At 41.7% G+C, this 11,943-nt stretch overlaps 1 protein-coding gene across 1 annotated transcript in view; it reads right to left on the bottom strand.

Moving 5' to 3' along the window:
- The window catches only part of LGR5 (leucine rich repeat containing G protein-coupled receptor 5), a 118,724-nt gene that overhangs the window by 14,461 nt on the left and 92,320 nt on the right, over positions 1-11,943 (bottom strand). The window contains exons 5-10 of the mRNA XM_004281892.3: positions 10,027-10,242; positions 8,181-8,252; positions 5,343-5,411; positions 3,890-3,961; positions 266-337; positions 49-117 (exon numbers count right to left, since the gene is read on the bottom strand). Coding sequence (XP_004281940.1) covers positions 49-117; positions 266-337; positions 3,890-3,961; positions 5,343-5,411; positions 8,181-8,252; positions 10,027-10,242 — 570 coding nt within the window. The remainder of the gene's footprint in view (positions 1-48; positions 118-265; positions 338-3,889; positions 3,962-5,342; positions 5,412-8,180; positions 8,253-10,026; positions 10,243-11,943) is intronic.

Below are 11,943 nucleotides of genomic sequence, written 5' to 3'. Positions count from 1 at the left end.
GGGTAGTGCAAGTTCTGGGCAAAGTCAAGAGCCTACTCAAGTACTTACAGACTCTCCAGGCTCGCGGTACCAGTTAGATCAGGAAATTCAGTTATTTGTGAGGCACCATTCAAAGTCCTAGAAGGAGGAGTACATGAGCATTACTGGGAGAAGATTCTAGGAAGGGGTCATTTTTATGGCCATTTCAAAGCACTTGAAATGTTCATTTGGTCTTCACAGCAACCTTGCAAAGGGAAAATGATCTGTAAGAGAAATAAACACTTACAGTATTCTTAGTTCAGGTAAATGTTGAAAAGCAGATCTCCCAACAACCTGGATAGGGTTGTCATAGAAATGTCTGAAAAAATCCAAAGACCAACATCTTAGTATAAAACTTGAATGACAAATGAACACCTGTTCAGAATTTCAACAAATGCCTTCAATGTACTTGTGTAATTTTGATTACTTGGTTTCAGGTAAACCTCAAAAGTATTTTCATTCGTATTATGAGACTTTTGGTGAGAAATCCATACTACATAAAATTGAAAATCTCTGACAGCAAGGCAGATATGAATGTCAGCTCCTATGGAGAAAAGCAAGTGAACTGACTACAGTTATACTTAAAGCTCTTCCTCTGCCTCCAATATCTGTGGCCTATCCATTGAGTGGCAAAAGGTAGTTCAAGGTGCTGGCGGTTATATCATTAGCTAAAGAAAGATGAAGTTCTATATAGTCACATGAGGGTCATATCCTCTGGTCAAATCTTATGACACACACACAAAGGATCCTTCAAATCATTTGAGAGGAAATTTGCTACTCTGGGTTTTTGTAACATTAGATTTAAAAAAATCAATGATTGCTCTAAAAGGTAAGACATTATTAGAACTTCAGAAATATTTTGTTTTACAGATGTTTTCAATGTAAAGATATTTGAACCGCCTGGTCAATGGAGTCCCACAAACAGTTCTTAGCTGAGACATCCTTCCAGTTCAATTAAATTCAACAAATATTTATTGGTGTCTCTTATGCTCAAAGCATGAGGGTAGGTACTGCTTGCCGTTAAAGACTGATTTATTAAGGAGGCTGTCATTAGCTATCTACTATGTGCCTGGCATTATGCTAGATGCTGGGGATGTGAATAAGAATGATAAGGTGTCCCTGCCCTAAAGAAGCTTGGAATCAGTTGGGATAAAACAAACAAATAAGGGGATGTGACTCTCTGGTTGACAAAGCATTTTCACATCTAGAGCTCAATTAATCCACCTGCCAACTTTATAAGATCCACGGCATAGACACTTAGGTACTGTTTCCCTCATTTTTGGAGGAAGAAGCTGAGGCTCAGATATTTTGGTAAGCTCATTATCTCCCAGAGCTTCAACTTTCTAATCTGTTAAACTAATGTAATAATACTTAGTAGTAGGGTTTGTGTACACATTAAAAGAGCTAATGCACATGTAACATCTGGCACAGGGCCTGGGATATAGTTGTCACTCAACATGCCAAATCCCCGTCCGCACTCCCACCCTCTGACTTCTTCTTTTCCCTTTGATTAGACAACTGGTAAGAGAAAGGGCTAGAGCTGGACTACAGGTCTTTTTTGTTTGTTTTGTCTTGTACATCTTTTTATTATAAATCTTTTTCTAAAATATTTTTATTGAAATATAGTTGATTTACAATGTTGTGTTAGTTTCAGGTGTACAGCAAAGTGGTTCAGGAATATATATATATACACATATATTCTTTTTTTTCATTCTCTTCGATTATAGGACTATACATCTTACAATTTAGAAATGGAGTTGTCCTCAGAATATTACATTATCCCTTATCTACACTATGTGCTTGTTTGTATGTAATTATGTTCATATACCTGCGTGCATGTAAGTACAATGGGCAGCTATGAATACACATGCTTATGTACATAAGGCATAAGTATCACAAACACAAGGCGGAGCTATAGGGTTCTCAGGAGGGAGTTCTCTCATGAGGTCGAGAAAAACTTCATGAAAATGCCATTTGAAATAGACCCTGGAAAACAGAATTTCGACAAGCATAGTTAGGGGATGGAATCATAGGAGCAAAGGAAATAAAGGAGGGGATCTGTCCTATGAATGTAGCTTAGTTGGTCTGGGTTATGGCGTAAGGTAACTGAGGAATGGGTCAGGAGGGTTGGCTTGGGCCATGTGGAAAGCTGAGACTGTCAGGGAAAGGAGTTGGCGTTTAATGTAAACAGACAACACTGACTGTACGTTTCACAGCAAGAGAATGACAACGTGGATGCTGTGCTTCCAGGGTGAGCACTGTGCTAGTGGTAGAGGCAGGGGGGTGAGCCTTAGACTGGCAGAAATCTAGAGGTAATGGCTAGCAGAGGGGCTGGTGGCAGAGGGGATGGAAAGAAGTTATGGATAGGATGGGGACTACAGAGGAAGAAATGAGGCCTGGGTGGCCAATGGACAAGGAAAGCAAAGAAATCTGGGTTGGGGGGAGTATGGGCGGGGACGGTGGTGACAGAGATAGACATGGAGGCAGAAGCAAGGACAGAAGAGCTTCCGGGAGAAAACAGTCAAGGCCAGCAAAGAGTGGAGAGAAATGCTAATAAGTATTGGGGGGCTGTTAGTCCTCTTCAAGGGGTATTAACATAGCAAAAGGGTGATTAAGAAAACCAGTCCTGTGGCTTCAAGGAAAGAAGGGGCAAAGAAAGGCAATGCAATCTGCCAACTTCTCAGTATGTAAATACTCTCTAATGAGAACTAATGTTTACTGGCAACAAACTTTAACCCCCTTAGTTTGCCAACATACTGTCAGAACGTTTCAGAAATGATGAATGGTATTTTTTTTTCTCAGTTGTCAGGGCTAATTGGGATTCCAGCGCATTTGTGACAAATGCCACACGGCTCCAGAAAGCCTCTCTATCAAGTTGGCACAGGATGCTGGATATCTGCCAGGAAGTGCTCTAGAGTCCTTTTCAGAAGTCGTCCTTACTCTCCTCCATATTTCAGACCCCCCACCCGTGACCTTAGGCCAATACTATGTCCCAAACCTGCCAGTTGTCTTTTAATTAAGAGCCAGCCTATTACTTACGTATTTTCACCTTCCTGTATGTACCTACACAGGATCAATTTTCTGTTTGTGCTAACTATGAAACATAGAATTAATCCTACTTTGAAGTTGTAACTCTATCTTATGCCATTATGGCATACAGATCCTCATATACACCTTCCTAGAACATATGCACCTTTCCAGAATTACATCCTAGTTTGTATAAGTGTAAGTCAGTGTTTGGACTCGAGAATGAATGGGTATCGAATGGCTACTTAGCGTAAAGCAGTAGTCTCCTCATTTCCCCCTCCTTGCGGTAAAGGACCTCTATCATATATAATAATGTATGTATGTATTTCTATTTCAGCTTTATTGAGGTATAATTGACATATAAAATTGTACATTTAAAGCTTACAGTGTGTTGATTGGATATACGTATACATGGTGAATGGATTCCCCCAACCTAGATAATTAACTATTTATCATATATTTATCTTTTTGGGGGTGAGAACATAATAATTTATGTTTCTACTATACTTGGGTTCAAGTTCTGAATGACTAGGTGACCTTGACATGGATGCTCTAAAAATCAGTTTTATTCCTTAGGAAATAGAGATAAGCGAAAAAGCATTTCATAAGATTATTGTGCAGTGACACAAGGCATTTGAAGATACCAAACATAAGGCAATGCACATTGTAGGTCCTAAGAAAAAGAATCTCTAATATTGCTTCAGCATTTGGCTAAAACTTAGCAAAACATCTCCATATACACTACAGTGACCGAGACAAAACTTGGGCAAATATAGTATGCTTAAAAGTGCAATTCATGCTATACTGCAGGATAGAAAAATCGAAAAGAACTATGGCTACTTACATTGTAATAAGAGAAGGGTTGCCTACAAAGGCTTTCTCAGGTATCGACTTGATATTGTTGCTATGAAATCCTCTAGAAAGAGAGGAAAAGATAATTTATAGAAAATAACCTGTGGGGTAAAATCATTTAATAGTCCCCTCACCAAACCCGTGGCAATAATCAGCAATTTTAGTAACTAGAGGATAAGGTTAAATTCCTCTATGCATTTTGAAATGTTTGTGCCCTCACGTACTCTCTAGGAGAAAAAGATATCACAAGCTGCCATCTGGAAAGAGGAATAAAGAATCTGAAAATAATAACTGTGCTTTATGGAAACTTACAACCTAATGCTATAAAAAGAAAATCCATCTGTTAATATCCAATAGAGCATCATGGTATAACAACTTGAGACCGAGGAAACCATCTTTGGAGAGAGGATTAGGATCGCTCCTCTTTACCCCATTTAAAGCCAGGAGAAGAGAAAATTGACTTAAGCTGCAGTGAAGTAGAGAGTTAAGTAATCTCCTTATGAGGACAAAATTTCCTGAGCTGAAGAAAGGTGCCCCAGCTCAGTGAGTCTGTAATAACAAATTGATTCTCATCTGTCAGTGCTAATGTTGTCTGACTGGCAGAGGGGTAGAGTCAATGGTCTTTGGTCTATGTGGGCCTGTGGCTGAATGAGGTGAATGGCAGTCTTGGGGCTGCCTGACCCGGACAATGATGACTTCCCAGCTAAGCCCCGTGTGGGGTTTCCTGAGGCAGAACCACATAGAGGTTTTTTCTTATAAACAAGCCCTGCTGTCTACCTCCTTTAGCTGTGTGTTTTATTTCTCTCTGCCAAGAGAATAGGCTCTGTGTTTATTTTCCTTTCCAAGTGTTAGAACATTACATAGGTTATTCACATTTTTAGGTACAAAGAAAAGTAATTATAATATATAAAAGACAATATATGCAACCTAATAGCTGAAAGTTCGCTTTACTGTAGTAAAATGTTGAGTTTCTTTAAGAATTAGATAAGATTTATGAAACATTAAAAAATATGAAATAATGTATATGAAGGCATCTAGCACTACACTAGGCACATATATTGTGTTCCTCCAGTCCTATGCAACCTAGGAAAGTTTGTCTTTTTGAAATGCTCAGCAAATCACTGAATTCCGATAGAGTTCTCTACAAACCTATAACGTATATAAATGTTGGGAAAATGTGGCTTAGAAAAAGAGTATGGCTTAAAGAAATATGTATCCTTTTTTCTAATATATATATATATTAGAGAAATCCATTATAAATTAAAAAATGATTATCTGCCATTTGTTGGTGATAGAAGCAAATTAAAATATATTTTGGATGTAGTTAATCATTATTTACATGACCTTTTAAATTTTTCTAGGAAGTCGTATTAGGTGCAATCGTCAAACATACTTTAATATAAATTCACAAAGAATAGTTCTCCCACTAAATTTGTCCTACTTACAGTTCTTTAAGGTTGGACAGTGTCCTGATTGCAGTGGGGAATTCATCAAGATTATTATAATTTAAATCTCTGAAAATAAGTAAATAATATGTTCAGTTTTTCACTTAAAAATTCATATATATTACATTTACAAGGAACGTTAACATGCTCTTCCCATGGACCAGTATCATTGATAACAATTCTCATTCCTTTTCTTAATGAAGAGAGATTGTGTTGGTTGTCTGACCACCATCATTCCACAAGTATCTGCATTAAAATGGTCATTAGACTGGTCATGAGAAATTTCAAAAAGTCACGGCTCAGTGGCACTGGGCATTAAAAGAAGGGAGGGGACATACAGCAGTGTGAATGTCCGAGCGGGAGGGACGCTTGGCCAGGTGTTGGCGGCTGGCCGCTGTAGCTCTTCACCCGAACCCCGCTCACCAAGCTGCCAGCTAGTCTGTACCCTCCTCGGGGCTCCTGAACCACATCCGCTTTCCGGTCCCCTCCTCCATTCTCTGACTTGGTCCCACTGCTTTTCAGATGTCCTAGAGGACATCTAGGAGAGTGACTTTGTTCCTGACTCTGGTACAGTTCCTATCTTTCTCCCAGCCTGAGGTCCAGGATGGTAGCCTGCTTTTGGAGAGGCTTATGTGGTACAGGGTACTCTCAGGAAGAACCTCAGGTCTAGAATTTCCACATGGTCACAAATAAAGATTCAGATCCGAAGGGTGACGTCTGTGAGGCAAAGCTCTCTATCATCCTTCCTGCATAGAGACGGAATGGCCAAACAATCTCAAATCATTCGTTTCTCTGTTATGACACAAATGGCTTTTCAGTTCCATTACTCACAAGCGCTTTCTAGACTTAACTCCACCGTTTATCTACATCTCCATATGAAAAAGTAATTTCCTCCTTGTCTCTGGGAACGGCAGATTTCCCAGATGACGCAGAAAACCTTTTGGTCAGGCAATCAGATGTGGTTAGATCTTCCTCTGTGGGGAAGAATTCCTATTTAACTTTAAGAGAGAGATAATTTGACCAAGTTAAACATGAATCAAGATTCCTACTTGTCTGGCACAAACCATCCTTAAGCTATACAGCAGGCAGGAAACTTGTGTCTTTTGTGGACATAAATTTTCTTCCTGTTTGTAAATCTCTCCAGATGCTCTGTTTTGATTAAATGAGGATTGGGTCCTTATAAATTACTTAGATTTCTAGTGAGGGAAATGAAGAGGTTGGGAATAACCAATCTACTGAGCCTCTGTAGCCCTGGGCAAGGCGAGGGAAGAGGGGACATTGAGACTCACATGAATTTGCCCTGAATGCATGTACTGCATGAATTTGCAATCCTGGGTCCTTACCTCAAGCGCCCTGTCATGGTGGGGGGCGGGGTGAGGAAGACTATTTATGGAAATACCTATCAAAGCCCACTTGTTTTTATGTTCCTGTTGTGTTGAAAAGGACTGGAAGGTGCTATCCATTGCTAATATTCCCCAGCCCGGCCTTCGTGTAAATAAGGGAGATGTTCTAATTTTTCCAAGCCGCTGATGGGAACAGCTTGCCTGTGCCTTTAAGTCGACTTCAAAGTCCTGCCTGGACAAGTTCACCTTTGGCATCTCCTTATGAGGATGATTCCTCCTTTCTAAGAGGAAGCACAGAGTGACTTAAGTAACCCTGGAAGGACAGCTGGTAGGTCCCGCAGGAAACGAGTGGACCCAGATCTGGTTAGAAGCTAAATTGACCAGGTACAAAGTGCTAAGCTCTGTATGCAAATGAACAAGGGCTCCAAAGCCATACGAGATGTGGTCTTTGGTCACGCCCTTCCGCAGTCCTGGTCAGAGTCAGTGTTGTAGATTCAGCGGCGCTGTGTGGCTTATTACACTGGAGTGTGAAAAACATGGAGGTGAGGAGGGCGCAGCTGGAACCACTTCCTCTCCCAGCACGCAAGGTAATCTCACTGCCTGTGAGCACCCTCATTAGGCCTCTTACTCAACAGGGCGATGAAGAGCAGCCCCTCCCCTAGGAAACAGCTCAGCCCTGGGGAGGCCCGTAAGAACTGTTCTCGCTGTGGCTCTGGGTGGTCAGCTGGCTGGACTCTATGTATTTTTATTACAGACCAACTCAGAACTGAGGTTTTGACCCACTCTTTGGAAGTAGGGTATAGTGGTAAGCATGGATTTTGGAGTCAAACTAGGGAAGGAAGCAAATCCCAGTTGTGCACTGACTGGCTATGTCGTGTTGATAAAGTAACTTAACCTTACTGGAGCCTAAAATGGTATGGTAGCACCTGCTCTCATGGGATGCTTGTAGGAGTGACTGAAACAATGTATGCTGAGTGCTCAGTACAATATTGGTTAGAGATACACTCAATAAATGTACTACTGTTACTACTTTGTAGACTTCCGAGTTGCTTCAGCAGGAAGCTTCACCATTTGCTAATGAGACGCCTGTTCCTTCTGGATTGGACAGAGTTTGGCATTTGCTACTCCGCATCCTCTCATTCGGGGGGGTTGGACCAGACTCATGAATAGTGAGCCTGAGTGACAATATGGAACTGATCCTTGACAGAACATATTCCTAAGCAAACAGTCACTGCTCAGTAGAGGACATCTCATTTAGCTTATAAGGATTCTACCTAATTTATCACTCTTGATAGATTAAAATAAAATCTGTTTTATTGTTCAGCTCTGTAGGGTGTGTGTGTGGGTGGGTAAGATGAAGCCACTGTAAATATCTGTTTAAAGCTCAGGCAATTAACCAAACCAAATAGCAAGTCTGACTTGAAGGCTATTTCGATTCCTTCAGAATAGTCCTGAAAACACTGAAAAAAGGGAAACAAATAAAAGGTCAACTCACAGAGTCTCCAGGCTATGGAGCCCATCAAAGCATTTCTTTCCCAGGGAGTGGATTCTATTGTTATGGAGATGCCTGCAGGAGAACATTACTGACGGTCAGGAAGGCACACTGCACATGGAAACTTAGGCACAACATTCTGATTGCTGAAATCCAAAGAAACTTATGCTAAAGAATGCACTGATTATATATAAGAAATGCTTTGTTTAACGTTTTTGTTTGTTTGTTTTAAAGGCTATCCGCCCCGTTCACTCTTACCACAGATGATTCTATACCCCAGAATTTAATAGGCAGTCACAGTTTTACCTTTTGGGTTTGAGATAGCACGGAGTGTATGATAATCACGGAGTGAGCAACGAGACTGATTAAAGTAAATTCAGGTTGTTCAGTGTGGCTTTGGGATGTAGGATACTAACTAGAGATTCTGACCAACACTGACAAATGGAGGATGGAAGGAAGGTCCTAGGTGTACTAAGCACATTTTCTATTAAAGCTGATGGCTTATCATGGCTACATTCCCAGGGTGGGGCTACAGGTTAAGAGGAAACGACAATCTCGGCCACAGAGAATGGCGATCAGATGTTCTGGCTGCCCAAGGAGAGTAGTTATCTTGACATAGTATAAATGGCTCTAATTATCATCTTTGGCTCAATGGTTAAATTGGTTAGGTCAGGGCCAGTGAGAACAGCTGTGTGCATAACTGAAAACCGGACCAAGTCCCAAAGGGGTTTTTGGAAAATGGGCTTAAGGACAGGGGGAAAAAGAATAGCTGGATCTCTGTAAATCCATTCCCCCTAGTGGAGGGAAAAATTAAAGAACCTACCCAGCTTCTGGTGGGATAGAAGCATCACCTTTGTATGTGAAATTCAGTATAGAAATTCGTTACTATCACCCCACATGTCCTATCCTTTCAGACTAAGGTTTTCATTCTAATAAATATATGTTGGTTTCATGTGACATCTTTGTGACATCTATTGAGGATTTTTTACATGCAACACATGAGGAAAGAGGGTTGAGGGGAGCCTAAAAAGATGGATGAGATGCTGGCCAGCCGTCAAAGGAGTATATACTGCAGTGCAAGAGACTGACGTGTCATCAGGAAAAGTGGAGTGATTGAAGACAGCGATGGGCTGGTGGGGGGCATGGAGCAAAGCCAGAAATAGTGCAGAAGACGCCTTCCACGAAGTCTCCATGCACACTGCTCTTAGAGGCTGTCAAGCAGCTACTGTTGTCCTATATCAGGATTGATCGACATAGTTATACACGTGGGACATCCTTCTACACTCTTGAACTGATTAGTTTTCAAACTATTACTTGAGAATCTTTTTGATTTACTTGAAATAGTGAAATCTGGACCTCAAAGGAAAAAAGCCATACAAATGCATAGCTCGCTGTCAAGGGTTCATTCTTTGCTTCTGTTCCCTTGGAAGGGGTTCAAGAAGTTCTTATTAAATAATAAGAAGGGCATATTTCAATTTGACCTGCATTATAAATTATTATCAGAAATAAGAGATTTTTTTATTAACTTCGGTCGCAGGACTAACCATACAGTGTGGTGATTACCTGTACAATACACAATGGCTTCCCTAAGACAGAGGTCGTATTTTGTTATCTTTGAATGCCTAGCAGTGCTTGGCCCTTGGCAGGTGCTCGATAAATGCTGTTTAATTCTTTTACACAATTAGAACATTTATGAGTCATTTTGGGGGGTTTTCCCTCCCTTAAAATGTCCCTATTCAAAGTCTGAAGGGCTATCTGTTTAAGGTCAAGGTCTTACAGTGAATTACAAGGTGTTACAGTGAATTTAGAAACTGTTAAAAGAGAGAGGAAAAAAATCAATAAAACTTACAGAACCACCAAGCTGGAGAGGTTTCTAAAGGCGTAGTCTGGTATGTGGTGTATTTTGTTCAGGGCCAAGGTCATGGCCTGCAGTGCTGATAAACTTCTGAAAGCCTGGACAGGGATTTCTGTCAGAGAGTTGTCATCCAGCCACAGGTGCCTCAGAGAATACAGGCCACTGAAACAGCTGGGGGGCACGGAGCTGATGTGGTTCGCATCCAGACGCCTGGGGAAGAGAGCAAAGCAAGAGCAGAAGAAGAGAGCGGAGCCCAGGCACAGGATGCGCCTTTGCAGGAAAACCTCAATCTGCTGATTAATAGGAGAGAAACAGGGCTCGGGGTCCTCAGGACCCCCTGATACCTGGAGCATTCTGCTCTCCTGGTAGCCTCTTCTCACTCACGAGTAGAACCATTGCTATAAAATTCCACAGTGCCGTGATTCTCTTCCAGCCTTGTGGATAACATGCTTTCCGGCAAGGGAGTGGCCTTCCCTGGGGTAAAACGTTTCAGCCTGATCTTTTAGCTTCCCTTTCTGACACCAGGAGAAAGACACCTTCTCTCCTCCTTCCCACCCCAAGACAAACAAATGCTGTTACTTTCCTGGACTGTTTTGAACATACAAAACATACTTATTGACTAGCTCTGGGAAAAGATTATTTCAGTATTTGAAAGGGACCAAGTAATTTTTACAAGGCTGTCAGAGGCACGCCTCAGGGAGAAGGGAGGTGCCCCCCCGCCCCCGCTTTTTCTTACTATTGTGCTGAAAAGCCTAAACCTGCAGGCTTTCTTGCTCATCCAAACCAAAGACATTGAGCAGATGTTTGTTTTTCCTGACATTTTAAATGAACAATAAAATTAACAGCTTTCCCAGTTTTTGCTTGCTTTTTCTACACACTGCTTTTTTTTAAAAAATGGGGAAATACATCTAAAAATAGGTCTAGTTAATAAGCTGTTACAGCTTCAGAGCCAGCAGAGGGAGTGCAATACATTTATTTCACCCTAATCCAACATAAACAATGGCTGTAATGACAATGCCTTAACTTTTCATATTGAAGTGACCAGGCAGACACAAATTGAAATTTTCTGTAAGGTGCACGAACAGAACCATCAACATTCAGCTATGCATCCAACAGCCCTCATTCATTTTTTCCGGTCTGTTCTCAAGGCTCACACATTGGTTTGAATTTTCAAAGCTAGGATTAAAGAAAGAGAAGAGTTGCGTTTTAAGCAGCGCATGTATTAGGAAGGATTAGAAAATCACGAGTGGATTTTGAAAAATGTTTTAGGAAGCACTTAAGACTAAACAGATGCAGGAAGCACACAAGGATCACAAAATAATCCCCTGCAGACCAAGTTTAAACAGTTTAGAAATCGAGTTCTCTGTGGTAGGGAGCTAATCTCAATGGAAAGCAGCTCCTCACTTTTGGTCACACATTTCACTCCACCCATGCCCTCGCTCCTGCTTCTCCTGACTGAATGGGGAGGGATGCCCTCAAGGTCCTGGGCCAAGTTTTTTTTTTTTTTTTTTTTGCGATACACGGGCCTCTCACTGCTGTGGCTTCTCCCGTCGTGGAGCACAGGCTCCGGACGCGCAGGCTCAGCGGCCATGGCTCACGGGCCCAGCCGCTCCGCGGCGTGTGGGATCTTCCCGGACCGGGGCACAAACCCGTGTCCTCTGCATCGGCAGGCGGACTGTCAACCACTGCGCCACCAGGGAAGCCCTGGGCCAAGTTTTGATACTGAGATAAGGTCACTTGGAACAAACAAGTCCGGTGTCACAGCCCACTCACAATTAAATCTCCAGTAGGGCAACTATCATTGCAGGCAGCAGAAACACAGCTTCCAAATATCTCAAGGTTCTGTCTACAAATGGAACTGGAAAGGTTTAGACGAACTCAACACCATCTCTTCCCCGTATTCCAGCAACA

Source organism: Orcinus orca, chromosome 11 (genome assembly GCF_937001465.1).
Source record: "Orcinus orca chromosome 11, mOrcOrc1.1, whole genome shotgun sequence".
Lineage (NCBI taxonomy): Eukaryota > Metazoa > Chordata > Mammalia > Artiodactyla > Delphinidae > Orcinus > Orcinus orca.
Note: the sequence above shows the minus strand (reverse complement) of the source record. Positions and strands in the feature narration are given on the sequence as shown.